Raw genomic sequence first — 20300 nt, 5'->3', positions numbered from 1 at the left:
TCATTACAAGGCAAAAATAGATGCATATACCAGCATGAGCTTGACATTTCCAGAAGATACCAACAACTGTCATGCTCTGGCTGCAGAGGTATTGGAGGCAATTGACTCTTATTCTGTTTTTCTACAGCTATCCGCCTTTTTAGGGTAAAAGGAAATATTCCCCCTGAAGCTAGTCATCTGTAAGTAACCAACCTAATCTAGAGTCCTCCATGGGAAAAGGCTATTCGATAACAGAGTGTGTACTGAACACTTTCCTTCGCACCAAACATTGAATTAAGTTCAAATCATATAGATACATCAGGAATCTGTGGTAATGCCTATTTCTAAATTCTGTTGAAAATCTTTATGCTTTGCAGTACATAATACATTTCCATTCTGAAATCCTGTGAAAGACAAAAACACAGCAAAGACAATGATCCCTTGACAAACTTTCCAGCTTAGATTCTTAGTTGGAGGCGATTTAGAAGAATGGAGCACTGACACAATGATCAAACATCAGCTGTCAGATGATTTGTACATGGAATAAGGAATAATAGAAAATGAAAGATTGTGTTGAACCATACGAAAGGGTTCACTGCATGAAAAGAGAACAAGTGAGTTATGTTTCCCTTCTTAGGGTAATAAATATGACATGGTGACAAATAGGAAGAATATAGTACTTTGTGACAGGATGTGAAAAATTCTTTGAGATTAGTGAGATTAGTAATATTCTTGTACTGAACACTTCAACAAAGCCAAAGTGGCTTTAGTGTACCCTGGAAGGAGAACTTGAGACAGAGGTAACACCTGGGACACAAGTAGACTTAACAGTAACACAAGAGGCAGCCTTAGTGTACTTCTCCTTGTATTTATTTGTGAATCAATACAGGTGGAATTAAAGGCTTCATCATTATATTAGCTTCAGAAATAGCAAGCTCTTTTCCCATTTACATTATTTTGCATAATTCTGCACACAGCAGTCTCACCCACCGGTATGAGATTTAAATAAATAAATAACAGCAAAACATATACCGGCATTTTGTTCTCTTTAGGCGTCGGCAAAGCAAATTGAAATAGCACATTTACAGTCAACATAATTTAAGGAACACTAAGTATGCTATTTGAGATTATCAGCAACGTACCTGTTCAATTATATTTAACAATTGCTTGAAATTGCAGTACATAAATCAACAATAGTGAACAATTGTCCACATGAAGTAATACCCATGTCCATATAGATAGCCTTTTATTTTATATTTGATTCAATCAACCAAACCCGTTCCCTGGGTTTGGTACATTAAAGTACTGTAAACATACACTTGTCACTGCTCCAGAGGGCCTGAGCAGTACTGATGAGGTGACTGTACAGTACACAGGAGAAAGAAACCAGACCAAGATGACCCACGTTGGTCTTTATACAGGTACTGTGTATTGCTATCCCTAAAACATAAGAGTTGGGGGCATTTACCATGGGGAAATTAAATGCAGGGCCTGGTGCATTGAATTATTACAGTAGGGTGCCCCTGTTGGTTTGGTGAGAGAATAAAAATCCCTTTCTCCTCTCGGTTGAAATATACAGCCTTCTCCTGCAGCACCCCCAACCCATCAGACAGACAGAAGTGACAAGGATCAAAAATCATGATTACTTCCTCATGAATGTATTCATTTCTCTGACCTGTATGACGTCGGCATTCCAGAGAGACTGGAACAGCTAAAGCCAATCATCTTCTATAATACCAGAGACCCCCCGTGCAGATGGCACTTTCTACATGATGAAAAGTTGCTTGATTGTGATGCACTAAAGGAAATCTGAAGGGTGATAAACTCATAGTCCTCTGCATTTCCAGTTTCAGTTTTTAAGTAGATCGAACAACTTCGTGGCACCGCGCCAACACTAATAATAAAAAAAAATATGAAAATGACAATCCTATTGGAGATTCCTATTGGAGATTCTCAGTATGCAATGTGGTTGTCTTAAATTTTTTTTTTTTAAAGAACTTGTGCAATTCGGTTCGCATGAGATGCATCCGCTGGGAAGGACGGTTCTTTGTGCTTCACATCTTTGTCTGTAGACCTCCTAAGGGGAGAAAAAAGAAGAGAAAAATAGTAGCCTCCCATCTTCGTCAGAGCTCATTACATGCCGATTCCTCCGCCGTCTTGAACATCAAGATGGAGTTGTAGATCTTAATGGCTGGACCCAGCTTGATGCTCATGATCCTCACCAAGTCAACCTGGGTCAACAGCAAGAAGGCTTCGCCATCTATTTGCTGGACAAGAACATGGGAGGGAGGGAAGAGTTAGAGAAGTCTCACATTTTAAAATGGGCACCATCAAAGCACTTTCCTAATGACCATTTTTGCCTAAGGAATATGTTTCACATTCAACATCCAATAGCACACAGTTAAGACATAGCGGTGCTCAAATAATTCCCTTCAAAGCAAGGTTTTTTAAAGGATTCTCCACCATGAGGGTTATGCAAATGTTCATGCCTCATTAGAGGGGGTGTTATTCAGAGGTTGAGTCATATTCTACTTTTAACAACCTGTCATAAAATCACTCGCTGTTACCGCTGACAGAATGGCACAATATGAACATAAATTCATGAGAACCACGAGAAGAATTTCCTGTGTTTAATGACTTGGATAATCTGTAGAGAATACCCAAATAGGCCTAATTGAGTGGGTGAATCAAAGTACACTTTTTTTTTTTGCCTTAAACCACAGGCCTCTGGGACAATTAAGTTATAGAATTGTTTGTGAACAATTGTTTTCATTGCGTCACAAAAGCAATACAATCTATAATAGTTTTAAGAGATTATTTGAGGATTAATACAATATAACCATTTGTAGAAAAGATGACCAAAGACTACCTATCCCCAATCCAAGTCTTTGTTTCTGGAGCTGAAAATACTCTGGTTTGATGGGAGAATGAAATGATGGAGGACACATGAGAGTGAATCAGGCGTCCACCAGCAGACTGTGTGACAGCTGTTTCTAGTGACAGCTGCTCTGTTTGCAGTCCCCAGTCAGTCAATCAGTCAGTCAGTCAGGGACTAGCACTGCATGTCTTATGTATTACTGCTTCCACCACTCAATTTAGCTCCAGAGAAATATGTCTTGAGTTGCCTTTATTAGCCATTGGAACAGCTGGGTAATCCTTTAGTCGTTAACTGTTCTATAAAGTGACTCCATTCGTGAATGTCAATCAAGCTGCCAGCATATTCATTCTTTTCCCCATTGACCCACTGCCTCAAGTAGAGAGGTTCATGGACACAACAATTATCAATATGCCAACATTTATCTGTAAGGTCCGTTAGTTGAACTACTGAACTCATACAAGTTGTAATTTAAAAGCTACATCCATTGGTGAGTTTTGCAGAGGCACTTAAAACTTCTGAAGCAGACTCAGATGAGACCACACCATTATGAAAGATAATGTGAAGGTAATGCATCCAATGAAACCAAAATGGGATCTTTATAATCCCACAACAGACAGATTAATGGGAAGTCCTTTTCCCAGAAGCCAGTGTGCGTGTCAGTGGAGGCTCCTCACTGGAGGAAGGGGAGGACCATCCTCCTCAGCAAATTTCAGAAAAATTAAATAGTGAAACATTAAAAAAGTCAATCATTTTTAAAACGATACTAAATACATTTATGTTACCAAATAAGTGATTAAAACACACTGTAGCCTACAGTAGCCTCAACAGCACTCTGTAGGTAGCACCATGGTGTAGCCGGAGGACAGCTAGTTTCCGTCCTTCTCCTCTGGGTACATTCAATACAAAACCTAGGAGGCTCATGGTTCCCACCCCCTTCCATAAGCCCTATTTGCATGGGCCTAGTATTTTATATAGAACGTCAGTTATGTAATTATTACACCAGCATGTACGTTTTCCAGTGGATGATTCGGATGGGATTAGTTTTACCAAACTGCCTCTGTTATATTTTTTTTCCCTCATTCACAATTGACCGTTATTACGGAAGCCTGGAGGCTCTTCTAGGCATGAAGATATTTCAAATGTCTAGGGATAGCTTTAAATTGGCCTAATGGCCTTCAGTTCAGAGAAAGTCTAAATAATAGTAACGACTACCCCGCGGCTTCCCTGTTCCATCTATTGCTGTTCACTGGACCCTATGATCACTTGGCTACATAGCTGATGCCTGCTGGACTGTTCATTAATCACGGTACTTAATTTTGTTTATTTTTTTGTTTACCTGTCGGCCCCAGCCTCGAACTCAGGCCCTATGTGTAGTTAACCAACCCTCTCTGCCCATTCATCGCCATTTTACCTGTTGTTGTTGTCTTAGCTGAATAGCTGTTGTTGTCTTACCCGTTGTTGTCTTAGCTATGCCTCGCTTTATGTCTCTCTCAAATGTCAATATGCCTTGTATACTGTTGTTTAGGATAGTTAGCATTGTTTTAGTTTACTGCGGAGACCCTAGTCCCACTCAACATGCCTCAGATACCTCCTTTGTCCCACCTCCCATACATGTGGTGACCTCACCCAGCATAACTAGCTGGTCCAGAGATGCAACCTCTCTTATCATCACTCAGTGCCTGGGTTTACCTCCACTGTACCCGCACCCCACCATACCCCTGTCTGTACATTATGGCCTGAATCTATTCTACCACGTCCAGAAATCTGCCGCTTTTATTCTCTGTCCCCAACGCACTAGACGACCAGTTTTGATAGCCTTTAGCTGTACCCTCATCCTACTCCTCTCCTCTGCTCCTCGGGTGGTGTTGAGGTTAACCCAGGCCCTGCGTGTCCCCAGGCACTCTCATTTGTTGACTTCTGTAACTGAAAAATCCTTCGTTTCATGCATGTTAACATCAGAAGCCTCCTCCCTAACTTTGTTTTACTCACTGCTTTAGCACACTCCGCCAACCCTGATGTCCTTGTGGTGTCTGAATCCTGGTTTAGGAAGGCTACCAAAAATTTCCATACCCAACTACAACATTTTCTGTCAAGATAGAACTGCCAAAGGGGGAGGAGTTGCAATCTACTTCAGAGATAGCCTGCAAAGTTCTGCCATACTTTCCAGGTCTATGCCCAAACAGTTCGAGCTTCTAATTTTAAAAATGAATCTCTCCAGAAATAAGTCTCTCACTGTTGCCGCCTGTTATAGACCCCCCCTCAGCTCCCAGCTGTGCCCTGGACACCCAATGTGAATTGATTGCTCCCCATCTATCTTCAGAGTTCGTTCTGTTAGGTGACCTAAACTGGGATATTCTTAACACCCAAGCAGTCCTACAATCTAAGATAGATGCCCTCAATCTCACACAAATTATCAAGGAACCCACCAGGTACAACACTAAATCCGTAAACATGGGCACCCTCATAGATATTATCCTGACCAACTTGCCCTCTAAATACACCTCTGATGTTTTCAGTCAGGATCTCAGCGATCACTGCCTCATTACCTGCATCCGCTATGGGTCCACGGTCAAACGACCACCCCTCATCACTGTCAAACGCTCCCTAAATCACTTCTGCGAGCAGGCCTCTCTAATCGACCTGGCCCGGGTATCCTGGAAGGATATTGACCTCATCCCGTCAGTCGAGGATGCCTGGTCATTCTTTAAAAGTACTTTCCTCACCATCTTAAATAAGCATGCCCCGTTCAAAAAAGGTAGAACTAAGAACAGATATAGCCCTTGGTTCACTCCAGACCTGACTGCCCTCGACCAGCACAAAAACATCCTGTGGCGGACTGCACTAGCATCGAATAGTCCCCGCGATATGCAACTTTTCAGGGAAGTCAGGAACCAATATACGCAGTCAGTCAGGAAAGCAAAGAGTAGCTTTTTCAAACAGAAATTTGCATCCTGTAGCTCTAACTCCAAAAGGTTTTGGGACACTAAAGTCCATGGAGAATAAGAGCTCCTCCTCCCAGCTGTCCACTGCACTGAGGTTAGGTAACACTGTCCCCACCGAAAAATCTACGATAATCGAGAATTTCAACAAGCATTTCTCTACGGCTGGCCATGCCTTCCTCCTGCCTACCCCAACCCCGGCCAACAGCTCCGCACCCCCCGCAGCTACTTGCCCAAGCCTCCCCAGCTTCTCCTTCACCCAAATGCAGATAGCAGATGTTCTGAAAGAGCTGCAAAACCTGGACCTGTACAAATCAGCTGGGCTAGACAATCTGGACCCTCTCTTTCTAAAACTATCTGCCACCATTGTTGCAACCCCTATTACCAGTCTGTTCAACCTCTCTTTCGTATTGTCCGAGATCCCTAAATATTGGAAAGCTGCCGCGGTCATCCCCCTCTTCAAAGGCGGTGACACTCTAGACCCAAACTGTTATAGACTTATATCCATCCTGCCCTGCCTTTCTAAAGTCTTCGAAAGCCAAGTTAATAAACAGATCACTGACTATTTTGAATCCCACCGTACCTTCTCCATTGTGCAATCCGGTTTCCGAGCTGGTCACGAGTGCACCTCAAGCCACGCTTAAGGTCCTAAACGATTTCATAACCGCAATCGATAAAAGACAGTACTGTGCAGCCGTCTTCATCGACCTGGCCAAGGCTTTCGACTCTGTCAATCACCGAATTCTTATCAGCAGACTCAACAGCCTTGGTTTCTCAAATTACTGCCTCGCCTGGTTCACCAACTACTTCTCAAGAGTTCAGTGTGTCAAATCGGAGGGCCTGTTGTCCGGACCTCTGGCAGTCTCTTGGGGTTCAATTCCCAACCGACTCTTTTCTCTGTATATATCAACGATGTCGCTCTTGCTGCTGGTGATTCTCTGATCCACCTCTACGCAGACGACACCATATACTCTGGCCTTTCTTCGGACACTGCGCTAACTAACCTCCAGACGGGCTTCAATGCCATACAACTCTCCTTCCATTTGCTCCAATTGCTCTTAAATGATAGTAAAAACAAATGCATGCTTTTCAACCGCTCACTGCCTGCACCCGCCTGCCCGAATAGCATCACTACTCTGGACGGTTCTGACTTAGAATATGTGGACAAATACCTAGGTGTCTGGCTAGACTGTAAACTCTCCTTCCAGACTCATATTAAACATCTCCAATCCAAAATTAAATCTAGAATCGGATTCCTATTTCACAACAAAGCCTCCTTCACGCATGCTGCCAAACATACCCTCGTAAAACTGACTATTCTACCAATCCCCGACGTCAGTGATATCATTTACAAAATAGCTTCCAATACTCTACTCAGCAAACTGGATGCAGTCTATTACAGTGCAATCCGTTTTGTCACCAAAGCCCCATATAACACCCACCACTGCAACCTGTATGCTCTAGTAGGCTGGCCCTCGCTTCATATTCGTTGCTAGATCCACTGGCTCCAGGTCATCTATAAGTCTATGCTAGATAAAGCTCTGCCTTATCTCAGCTCTACCAAGTCACGATAACAACACCAACCCGTAGCACACGCTCCAGCAGGTATATCTCACTGGTCATCCCCAAAGCCAACACCTTCTTTGGCTGCCTTTCCTTCCAATTCTCTGCTGGCAATGACTGGAATGAATTGCAAAAAAAAATAGCTAAAGCTGGAGACTTATATTTCCCTCACTAACTTTAAACATCAGCTATCTGAGCAGCTAACCGATCGCTGCAGCTGTACATTGCCCATCTGTAAGTAGCCTACCCAATCTACCTACCTCATCCCCATATTGTTTTTTATTTACTTTTCTGCTCTTTTGTACACCAGTATTTCTACTTGCACATCATCATCTGCTCATCTATCACTCCAATGTTAATTTTGTAAATTGTAATTACTCCACTACTATGGCCTATTTATTGCCTTACCTCTCATCACGCCATTTGCACACACTGTATATAGACTTTATTTTGTCTATTGTGTTATTGACCGTACGCTTGTTTATTCCATCTGTCTGTTGTTGTTTTTGTCGCACTGCTTTGCTTTATCTTGGCCAGGTCGCAGTTGTAAATGAGAACTTTTCTCAACTAGCCTACCTGGTTAAATAAAGGTGAAATAAATAAATAATAATAAAATTAAAATAATACTAATAATACATATCAATAAGAACCATTAACTGTAACCTATGCAGATAGTTAATGACGTGACATACACTAAATTACTAAAAGTATGTGGACACCATTCCAAAATCATGGGCATTAATATGGAGTTGGTCCCCCCTTTGCCGCTATAACAGCTTCCACTCTTCTGGGAAGGCTTTCCACTATATGTTGGAACATTGCTACGTCGTCCATTCAGCCACAAGAGCATTAATGAGGTTGGGCACTATTGTTGGGCGATTAGGCCTGGCTCACAATCGGCGTTCCAATTCATCCCTAAGGTGCTCGATGGGGTTGAGGTCAGGGCTCTGTGCAGGCCAGTCAAGTTCTTCCAAACCCATCTCAACAAACAATTTCTGTATGGACCTTGCTTTGTGAGTGAGAGCATTGTCATGCTGAAACAGGGAAGGGCCTTTCCCAAACAGTTGCAACAAAGTTGGAAGCACCGAATCTTCTAGAATGTCATTGTATGCTGTAGCGTTAAGATTTCCCTTCACTGGAACTCACACTGCCCTATCCCATCTGGAGAAGAGGAATACCTGTAAGAATGCTGTTCAGCCTCCCAGAGACTCTGGGTTTGCGCCCAGGCTCTGTAGCAGCCGGCCGTGACCGGGAGGTCCATGGGGCAACGCACAATTGGCCTAGCGTCGTGAGGGTTTGGCCGGTATGGATATCCTTGTCTCATCGCGCACTAGCGACTCCTGTGGCGGGCCGGGCGCAGCGCAATGATTACTTTATTCTACTTTATTCTACATTATGATAAACTGTCCAATGTTTTTTAATGCGTGAAAATGGGGGGACCATGTACAACGGTTCATCCGATATGTTTGAAAGTACCCTCAAATTAAAGCTGACAGTCTGCACTTCACCCTCATTGTATCCTTTCAAACTCAACGTACTCGAGTACAGAACCAAAATATTTAAAAAATGGTCACTGTCCAATGAATTATGGTGCTCACTGTAGGTCCTGGATGGCAGGAAGCTTGGCTGTAGCGCCTTACGGTCGGATGCTGAGCTGTTGGCATACCAGGTGGTGATGTAACCGGTCAGGATGCTAACGATGGTGCAGCTGTAGAACTTTTTGAAGATGCCCACCCAATCAAAGGATCAAAGAATTAATCTAGTATTGAAAGCATAAACTAAAGCTAGCTAGCACTGCAGTGCATAAAATGTGGTGAGAAAATTGTCTCAGAGTGAGAAAACAATTGTTTAACAAATTAATAAATTAAATTAACAAATTAAAGGAGAGACCTATATTTTGTTGTATTTCTTTCACTTTCACTCACTTAGCTAGCAAATGTAGCTTGCTAGTTTAGCCTACCCAAACACCTGGCTCAAAGAGCGAGGGATGCTATGCTAGCTAGCTGGCTATCCAACGCTGGAACTCTTCCAAGTCAAGGTAAGCTTTTGTTTTTATTAATTTATTGCCACCGGGGCTTGCCGGTGTGACTGTTAAACTGCTAGGTGCTGACTGTACACTGTACTGCATGATTGTAGCGGGTTGACTAATATGATGATAATGATGTAGGCTGTATGTGGCGGTTATGATAAGGTTTTTTCGCCTGGTCACAGGAAACTGATGTGTCTGAAGTCCACAAGCGAAGGGAAAAGTTGAGAAGATCAGAAGGAATACAATGATTAAAGGGATCATGCTATTTGTAGCTGCTATGAGAGTGAACTGTGTTTACGTGTGATCAGGGGTGTATTCATTCCGCCGATTCTGTAGAAAAAAAATCTTAAACGGAAGCAAACGGAACAAACAAAATGGGTATAAACACATCTGCATTTGTCCAAAAGAAACTCTTGTTTCCAACTGACTAATGATTGCACTCTAGATCAGCTAGATGCAGGCAAGACTGTGCAAGGCGGTACTGAATGTGTCAATGTCTGTCACCTTGATTACTCAAATTTCTCGCAACCTGTGCACTTATGTTGTAAACTTTCATTTAAAGGGTACGTTGTAACAACCTCATGATGGGAATAGGGAACATTTGAGTATCATGTAGTAGCCTAAACCTATTGATGTTACATTGAGTCATCCAATTTGCTGCAATAGAAATAAGGCCATGCTCATGAAAAAAATAATCGTCCCCCCGTCATCTTAAATGGCAACGACCGCCACTGGTGTGAGTGTGTGTATGTATCAGTGGTTAGCTGCACGTTCTGTACTGAAACTGTACCTCGTCTCTGAAAGTGTGCACGTGTTCCCTACAGCCTGGAAGACCTTGGATGAACTCAATCACCTGTAACACATTGGACATCATGCTTAGTATAGTTATCCAAATGAACAGCACAGTCATTGCACAGCAAGCAACATTGTAGTGACAATGCAAATCATCCATTACCTCCTCCACTGTCCATGAAGCCACTTTGCTTGAAGTGATGCCAGCCACAGTGGGAAGTAGCTTGCTGTGCTGGTCCCAGCAGAAAGGAGAGCTGCTAGGGGATGGCGAGGTGCATGGCATGAACACTGACTGGTGAAGGGCTTGCTGTAGTGTCAGCTCTACTTTAGGGAAGGGAAGGAAATAAACATACAAAAATCTTCAAATTAATTCACTTAAATTTGGAAAAGCAAGGAATTTGTTGCTGTGATCACCTGAAGATGAACAGCTCGATACTAAAGGGATCTGATGGAAGTCTTTGGAAAGGTTACAAGAAACAGAATGCAGATGCTTGCTGCTCACTCCTAACCATATTGGGAAGCTGCCTGTTTCTTTATCCAGGCATAAACCCAGCTTTGAGCATCTTCCAACGTTTATCTCCTAAAATTGACAATTCAAGTGAAGCGGAAAATTGTGGTGTTTTGAGAGTCATTCTAAGGTTTTGATGGAACACAAAGATAAATATTGCCTGGGGAGGAACAGAAATTCACATTAAGATCACCTCATTGGTTAATTGCAAACAAGGTCCAACCAAAGTTTGACTTCTGCTTTTAACCCAACCCCTCCTTTATGTAGGAACTAATCTACTGTAGCAAGAGAGGGAAGCAATTACAGTCTGGACCAATTGGAGAGGTAGCAAGGGTCACAGTCACAGACTCATGGGTCATAATTCATTAGGACAAATTTAATGAGGTGACAGTTGTGACACTAACTTCATGTAACTTTACTTTGGTTGACGGAGAAACTTACAACAAAACAGTTGTTCGCTTATGAACAAACACCCAGAGGACATCAATATTCACGTTTCAGGGAAATGAGAGAGTATTTTCTGGAAGAGTCTACACTCGCCATTCTACTGAGTAAATACCTGAGAGGCACTGGGTGTTACTCCTGCATATGCATGTTAGAGAATGATCACTGCTCATTAAATCTAGAATATATACGCAAATAAATACATATATATATATACGCGCGCACGCGTACACACACACACACACACACACTTGAAGTCGAAAGTTTACATACACTTAGGTTGGAGTCATTAAAACTTGTTTTTCAACCACTCCACAAATTTCTTGTTAAACAAACTATAGTTTTGGCAAGTTGGTTAGGACATCTACTTTGTGCATGACACAAGTCATTTTTCCAGACAGATTCATTTGTTTACAGACAGATTATTTCACTGTATCGCAATTCCAGTGGGTCAGAAGTTTACATACACTAAGTTGACTGTGCCTTTAAACAGCTTGGAAAATTCCAGAAAATTCTCATGGCTTTAGAAGCTTCTGATAGGCTAATTGACATCATCTGAGTCAATTGGAGGTGTACCTGTAGATATATTTCAAGGCCTACCTTCAAACAGTGCCTCTTTGCTTGACATCATGGGAAAATCAAAAGAAATCAGACAAGACCTCAGGAAAAATAATTGTAGACCTCCACAAGTCTGGTTCATCCTTGTGAGCAATTTCCAAATGTCTGAAGGTACCACGTTCATCTGTACAAACAATAGTATGCAAGTATAAACACCATGGGACCACGCAGCCGTCATAGGAGCTCAGTAAGGAGACGTGTTCTGTCTCGTAGAGATGAACGTACCTTGGTGCAAATGTGCAAATCAATCCCAGAACAACAGCAAAGGACCTTGTGTAGATGCTGGAGGAAACAGGAACAAAAGTATCTATATCCACAGTAAAAACGAATCCTATATCGACATAACCTGAAGGTCGCTCAGCAAGGAAGAAGCCACGGCTCCAAAACCGCCATAAAAAAGCCAGACTACGGTTTGCAACTGCACATGGGGACGAAGATCATAATTTCCTCTGGTCTGATGAAACAAAAATAGAACTGTTTGGCCATAATGACCATCATTATGTTGGGAGGAGAAACGGGGAAGGCTTGCAAGCCGAATAACACCATCCCAAATGTGAAGCATGGGGGTGGCGGCATCACGTTGTGGGGTGCTTTGCTGCAGGAGGGACTGGTGCACTTCACAAAATAGATGGCTTCATGAGAGAGGAAAATTATGTGTATATATTGAAGCAACATCTTAAGACATCAGTCAGCAAGTTAAAGCTTGGTCGCAAATGGGTCTTCCAAATGGACAATGACTCTAAGCATACTTTCAAAGTTGTGGCAAAATGGCTTAAGGACAACAAAGTCAAGGTATTGGTGTGGCCATCACAAAGCCCTGACCTCAATCCTATAGAAAGTGTGTGGGCAGAACTGAAAAAGCATGGAGGCCTATAAACCTGACTCTGTTACACCAGCTCTGTCAATAGGAATGGGCCAAAATCCATCCAACTTATTGTGGGAAGCTTGTGGAAGGCTACCCAAAACATTTGACCCAAGTTAAACAATTTAAAGGCATTGCTACCAAATACTAATTGAGTGCATGTAAACGTCTGACCCACTGCGAATGTGATGAAAGAAATAAAAACTGTATGTTCAGTTGAAGTCAGAAATTTACACACACCTTTGCCAAATACATTTAATCCTAGTAAAAATACCCTGTCTTAGGTCAGTTAGGGTCAACACTTTAAAACACTCTAAAACTTTTGATTGGGGTCACTTAGAAATGTCCTTGTTTTTGAAAGAAAAGCACATTTTTGTTCATTAAAATAACATCAAATTGATCAGAAATACAGTGTAGACATTGTTAATGTTGTAAATGACTATTGTAGCTTTAATGGAATATCTACATAGGCCCATTATCAGCAATCATTACTCCTGTGTTCCAATGGCACGTAGTGTTAGCTAATCCAAGTTTATAATTTTAAAAGGCTAATTGATCATTAGAAAACCCTTTTGCAATTATGTTAGCACAGCTGAAAACTGTTGTACTGATTAAAGAAGCAATAAAACTGGCCTTCTTCACGAGACTAGTTGAGTATCTTCCGGCGCCGACAGAGATGGCCGCCTCGCTTCGCGTTCCTAGGAAACTATGCAGTTTTTTGTTTTTTTACGAGTTATTTCTTACACTAGTACCCCAGGTCATCTTAGGTTTCATTACATACAGCCGAGAAGAACTACTGAATATAAGATCAGCGTCAACTCACCATCAGTACGACCAAGAATATGTTTTTCGCGATGCGGATCCTGTGTTCTGCCTTACAACCAGTGTAACGGAGTGGATTACATGCAGCGACCCAAAAACGACTCAGAAAAAGAGGGAAACGAAGCGGTCTTCTGGTCAGACTCCGGAGACGGGCACATCGTGCACCACTCCCTAGCATTCTTCTCGCCAATGTCCAGTCTCTTGACAACAAGGTTGATGAAATCCGAGCAAGGGTAGCATTCCAGAGGGACATCAGAGACTGCAACGTTCTCTGCTTCACGGAAACATGGCTAACCGGAGAGACGCTATCCGAGCGGTGCAGCCAGCGGGTTTCTCCACGCATCGCGCGGACAGAAACGAACATCTTTCTGGTAAGAAGAGGGGCGGGGGCGTATGCCTTATGGCTAACGTGACATGGTGTGATGACAGAAACATACAGGAACTCAAATCCTTCTGTTCACCTGATTTAGAATTCCTCACAATCAAATGTAGACCGCATTATCTACCAAGAGAATTCTCTTCGATTATAATCACAGCTGTATATATCCCCCCCCAAGCAGACACATCGATGGCTCTGAACGAACTTTATTTAACTCTCTGCAAACTGGAAATGATTTATCCGGAGGCTGCATTCATTGTAGCTGGGGATTTTAACAAGGCTAATCTGAAAACAAGACTCCCTAAATTTTATCAGCATATCGATTGCGCAACCAGGGGTGGAAAGACCCTGGATCATTGTTACTCTAACTTCCGCGACACATATAAGGCCCTGCCCCGCCCCCTTTCGGAAAAGCTGACCACGACTCCATTTGGTTGATCCCTGCCTACAGACAGAAACTAAAACAAGAAGCTCCCACGCTGAGGTCTGTCCAACGCTGGTCCGACCAAGCTGACTCCACACTCCAAGACTGCTTCCATCACGTGGACTGGGAGATGTTTCGTATTGCGTCAGACAACAACATTGACGAATACGCTGATTCCGTGTGCGAGTTCATTAGAACGTGCGTTGAAGATGTCGTTCCCATAGCAACGATTAAAACATTCCCTAACCAGAAACCTTGGAATGATGGCAGCATTCGTGTGAAACTGAAGGCACGAACCACTGCTTTTAATCAGGGCAAGGTGTCTGGTAACATGACTGAATACAAACAGTGCAGCTATTCCCTCCGCAAGGCTATCAAACAAGCTAAGCGCCAGTACAGAGACAAAGTAGAATCTCAATTCAACGGCTCAGACACAAGAGGCATGTGGCAGGGTCTACAGTCAATCACGGACTACAGGAAGAAACCCAGCCCAGTCACGGACCAGGATGTCTTGCTCCCAGGCAGACTAAATAACTTTTTGCCCGCTTTGAGGACAATACAGTGCCACTGACACGGCCTGCAACGAAAACATGCGGTCTCTCCTTCACTGCAGCCGAAGTGAGTAAGACATTTAAACGTGTTAACCCTCGCAAGGCTGCAGGCCCAGACGGCATCCCCAGCCGCGCCCTCAGAGCATGCGCAGACCAGCTGGCCGGTGTGTTTACGGACATATTCAATCAATCCCTATACCAGTCTGCTGTTCCCACATGCTTCAAGAGGGCCACCATTTTTCTTGTTCCCAAGAAAGCTAAGGTAACTGAGCTAAACGACTACCGCCCCGTAGCACTCACATCCGTCATCATGAAGTGCTTTGAGAGACTAGTCAAGGACCATATCACCTCCACCCTACCTGACACCCTTGACCCACTCCAATTTGCTTACCGCCCAAATAGGTCCACAGACGATGCAATCTCAACCACACTGCACACTGCCCTAACCCATCTGGACAAGAGGAATACCTATGTGAGAATGCTGTTCATCGACTACAGCTCGGCATTCAACACCATAGTACCCTCCAAGCTCGTCATCAAGCTCGAGACCCTGGGTCTCGACCCCGCCCTGTGCAACTGGGTTCTGGACTTCCTGACGGGCCGCCCCCAGGTGGTGAGGGTAGGCAACAACATCTCCTCCCCGCTGATCCTCAACACTGGGGCCCCACAAGGGTGCGTTCTGAGCCCTCTCCTGTACTCCCTGTTCACCCACGACTGCGTGGCCATGCACGCCTCCAACTCAATCATCAAGTTTGCGGACGACACAACAGTGGTAGGCTTGATTACCAACAACGACGAGACGGCCTACAGGGAGGAGGTGAGGGCCCTCGGAGTGTGGTGTCAGGAAAATAACCTCACACTCAACGTCAACAAAACTAAGGAGATGATTGTGGACTTCAGGAAACAGCAGAGGGAACACCCCCCATCCATCCACATCGATGGAACAGTAGTGGAGAGGGTAGCAAGTTTTAAGTTCCTCGGCATACACATCACAGACAAACTGAATTGGTCCACTCACACAGACAGCATCGTGAGGAAGGCGCAGCAGCGCCTCTTCAACCTCAGGAGGCTGAAGAAATTCGGCTTGTCACCAAAAGCACTCACAAACTTCTACAGATGCACAATCGAGAGCATCCTGGCGGGCTGTATCACCGCCTGGTATGGCAACTGCACCGCCCTCAACCGTAAGGCTCTCCAGAGGGTAGTGAGGTCTGCACAACGCATCACCGGGGGCAAACTACCTGCCCTCCAGGACACCTACACCACCCGATGCTACAGGAAGGCCATAAAGATCATCAAGGACATCAACCACCCGAGCCACTGCCTGTTCACCCCGCTGTCATCCAGAAGGCGAGGTCAGTACAGGTGCATCAAAGCTGGGACCGAGAGACTGAAAAACAGCTTCTATCTCAAGGCCATCAGACTGTTAAACAGCCACCACTAACATTGAGTGGCTACTGCCAACACACTGTCAATGACACTGACTCTACTCCAGCCACTTTAATAATGGGAATTGATGGGAAATGATGTAAATATATCACTAGCCACTTTAAACAATGCTACCTTATATAATGTTACTTACCCTACATTATTCATCTCATATGCATACGTAGATACTGTACTCTATATCATCGACTGCATCCTTATGTAATACATGTATCACTAGCCACTTTAACTATGCCACTTGGTTTACATACTCATCTCATATGTATATACTGTACTCGATATCATCTACTGTATCTTGCCTATGCTGCTCTGTACCATCACTCATTCATATATCCTTATGTACATATTCTTTATCCCCTTACACTGTGTATAAGACAGTAGTTTTTTTGGAATTGTTAGTTAGATTACTTGTTCGTTATTACTGCATTGTCGGAACTAGAAGCACAAGCATTTCGCTACACTCGCATTAACATCTGCTAACCATGTGTATGTGACAAATAAAATTTGATTTGATTTGATTTGTATCTGGAGCATCACAGGCTCAAAATGGCCAGAAACAAATAACTTTCTTCTGAAAGTAGCCTTTGTCAGTCTATTCTTGTTCTGAGAAATTAAGGCTCTTCCATGCGAGAAATTGCCAAGAAACTGAAGATCTCGTACAACGCTGTGTACTACTTCCTTCAGAGAACAGCGCAAACTGTCTCTAACCAGAATAGAAAGAGGAGTGGGAGGCCCCGGTGCACAAATGAGCAAGAGGACAAGTACATTAGAGTGTCTAGTTTGAGAAACAGACGCCTCACAAGTCCTCAACTGGCAGCTTCATTAAATAGTACCCGCAAAACACCAGTCTCAACGTCAGCAGTGAAGAAGCGACTCCGGGATGCTGGCCTTCTTGGCAGAATTGCAAAGAAAAAGCCATATCTCAGACTGGCCAATAAAAATAAAAGATTAAGATGGGCAAAAGAACACTGACACTGGACAGAGGAACTATGCCTAGAAGGCCAGCATCCCGGAGTCGCCTCTTCACTGTTGACGTTGAGACTGATGTTTTGCGGGTACCATTTAATGAAGTGAGGACTTGTGAGGTGTCTGTTTGGGTAGGCACAAAACTACCTTCATACTTCACTTGTTTTGTGGCACTTGTGGCAGTCGTAGAGCAAAATGGAAAATGTCGTGTTCCTCGAGAGTCTCCCCTTTCCATAGAGTGGTCATAATAGTCTGTATTTCAAACGTTTGGAACGCTACAGACATTTACGTGAGAAGACTGATTTTCAGGATGTCTCATGATTGGACAAACACCGCTCTAGCTCTGCCACCTTTCATCACAGATGGGGAAGTGCGGCACTGGCGGATGCAGTGGCTTGTTATGTAATTTAGATTGACGCATCGACTCTGGGGGGTTAAACCCACATTCTAATCGTAAACCCCTTTAAATCGGATCTAAAATCCCTCATGACCATATTATAATTCTACTGCGTCGATGAAGCAACTGCCTTCTTCATTTCATCTGTTTATCTTACTTCACTCCAGTGCATTTTGCAAAGCTCCAGAACGTGATCAGACTCACTCACCATCACATTTAGCTTTAACAATACTGTGATCCATGTTAATATGAATGCTTTTTATTTTTTTATGCTCTAAATCCTCACGTAAGGGCCTAAAACCAAAATCGTGCATTAAGTTTGACTACGATAAAATATATTTTGTAAGTTGTTGATTTGTACATGTTTATCTGCTCCATGCGGCACCACTGATTATGCTAGTATGCTAGGCATCAGAATGAAAAGAACAACTGAAGACATTAACAGAATAAGGAGCATTTGTTGCTGTATAGGATGCATAGGTCTCGGTATAATCACATGAAAGGGACCCATATAAAGTGACACAGAGAGAGATGGAGCTTTGAAAACTCCTTACAGAAGGTGATCAAAGCCAAAGTGCCTTTACTGTCCAAGGCAGATATACAGACTAATTAACCCAGCATCATCCTAAACGGAGCTAGAGGAGAGTGACAGAGTCATTCAACGTCACCCAGAAACATCTATTCCCTTATTGTAATTAAGTATATCTTCCACGGCTGTACATGAAGTACATGCTGTTTACAGTTGCTACACACAGAGCAGTGGCAGACCCCGCAACTGTCAGAACGGCCAGTGCCGTTTGATGTCTGTTTCAGGAAAACATCTTCTGTGTGTCTCTGTATTTCCCTCCAGTTTGCTGCTTGCTGCTGGTTCACTCTCATTACTGTCTGTTACCTTCTATCCCTTCAGAGGAGTGAGAACTCACAAAGGACCGGAGCAGAGCCTTGGATGTTCCGACACTGGAACATCACACAAGGGACCCTGAATCCACAGTACTGTACTGTGGAAGGAGTGAGTCATCCCTATTGCTTTAAGCTTTTCCCTATTGTCTTTAGGTTCGGTTTAAACTACACTGCAAAAGACAGTTTTGGTACTCAGTGCTGTTCGGTTTCATTGGGAGAGGATGAGAATATTGGAATTCTCAATAAATGAACTAAAACCAAAAGGAGCTAGGGCTCAAATGACGACAAACAAGACATTCAAATCATTTTGGCGCGTGCCAAAGACATGAACATCCACATAATAACACTGTGTGAAACTTTTGTTTTGAGAGCGTGTGACTAGCTCTGGCAAGACGCAGAGTGAGGGGAGGAGACATCCCAAGAGGTCAACACATTCAGCATAGCAAAAGACAGAGGGAGAGATGGATCTACATTACTGATTCACACTGTGAAGGAAGGCACTGAGTAATGAGTGGGAGGCCATAGATCAGACTGTACTAGGGAGAGACACCGTGCAGTGACGCCCTTAAGATATTTGAATGATAGGAAGAATAGAATGTTGTACAGAGACAGTACCTTTGGTTTCCATTATGCATGACACCTCACTCTCCATTTCCTCCTCCACCGGCTCCTCGACCTTCCTCGGTTTGCATGGCCGCCCAACCCTGGGAGAGAGAAGGGAGTCAATAGAGACACACAGATAGGGCAGTACTGCAGGGACTGAGCTCACACAATTTGGAACAAACTTTTCATGACATATTGAGTCACTACTTCATTGATTATCACTGTGCATTCCAAGATGTTCCAATACTAGCCGTCACTACTCCTGGGATGAAAATGTCATTGCTTGTAATCACTTTTAAATCCTAAGAACTGTTCCGTCATACTCAAGCAACACGCTGCTCTGGTTGAGTCTTGATAAATCCTAAATAACAGGGTGATGACTTGAGTTTCTCTCTAAATTAAACTTAGCTCAGGCATTCTGTCGCCTCTCTTCTCCATGTGCGCAGAAATAGTTTTGTGCATTGGACTGAAAGAAGGTCCCAACTCCTGAATAAAATAAAGATAAAACTTAGCCCCCGTCCCTGGACCACCAATTAATCTATGCAAATAAGTTTTAGCATTTAAATAACCTATACAAATCAAGCTGCCCACATATTCCATCAGTTATCTGAAATACCAACACGTCTCTGAGGCCATACATGTGGAGTAGAAATGTCTAGTAAAATGGGATTGAGTACATATTAGAAATACCTGCTCGTAACGACATTTGATTGTTTGATTATTATTATTTTTTAAAGTGAAACAGCATGATGTCATGTATGACTCATTGAAATCTGATGAAAATAGTGCATGATGGTTTTGGTAGTGTATGCCTAAGGAGGGACTTATATAAATGAAAGGAAGGTAATTGTAGGGCAGGCATTAACCTCATCTCCAGCCTTCGAGAGAGAGCCGGCTGGTGGACAAGATTAGGCAGGCATGAGTCAGATGACAGTTTGACAAAGCTCAGGGAAGATGCTGTGGAGAGGCTTGGTAATTACAGCAATCTTCAATTATACTACGCTGACTGTGGCTCTCTCTGTGTGGTAATAAATGTGGTCCAGAAAATATATATATTTTATAAAAAGCGAGAGAGAGAGAGGGTCAGTTGTTGGCTATTAGGGAGCGGAGGCCGTGCAGCGTGTGTGAATGTGTGAGGTAGATACAGGAGGCTCGGAGTACCAGAGCAGCAACGGAGGGAGAGGCGACTTCTTGCTAGTT

At 43.4% G+C, this 20300-nt stretch overlaps 1 protein-coding gene across 2 annotated transcripts in view; it reads right to left on the bottom strand.

Annotated features, from left to right (window-relative positions):
- Positions 1-831: 831 nt before the first annotated feature.
- The window catches only part of l3mbtl3 (L3MBTL histone methyl-lysine binding protein 3), a 39308-nt gene continuing 19839 nt past the window's right edge, over positions 832-20300 (bottom strand). Inside the window, exons 19-22 of one of the 2 annotated variants that reach the window (XM_024377916.1) lie at positions 19113-19201; positions 10344-10504; positions 10179-10241; positions 832-2246 (exon numbers count right to left, since the gene is read on the bottom strand). In XM_024377916.1, the coding sequence (XP_024233684.1) occupies positions 2103-2246; positions 10179-10241; positions 10344-10504; positions 19113-19201 (457 nt within the window). In that variant the 3' untranslated portion in view covers positions 832-2102. The remainder of the gene's footprint in view (positions 2247-10178; positions 10242-10343; positions 10505-19112; positions 19202-20300) is intronic. The other variant, XM_024377917.1, reaches the window with a different exon arrangement.

The sequence above is a fragment of the Oncorhynchus tshawytscha genome, linkage group LG18 (genome assembly GCF_018296145.1).
Source record: "Oncorhynchus tshawytscha isolate Ot180627B linkage group LG18, Otsh_v2.0, whole genome shotgun sequence".
Taxonomy (NCBI): domain Eukaryota; kingdom Metazoa; phylum Chordata; class Actinopteri; order Salmoniformes; family Salmonidae; genus Oncorhynchus; species Oncorhynchus tshawytscha.
Note: the sequence above shows the minus strand (reverse complement) of the source record. Positions and strands in the feature narration are given on the sequence as shown.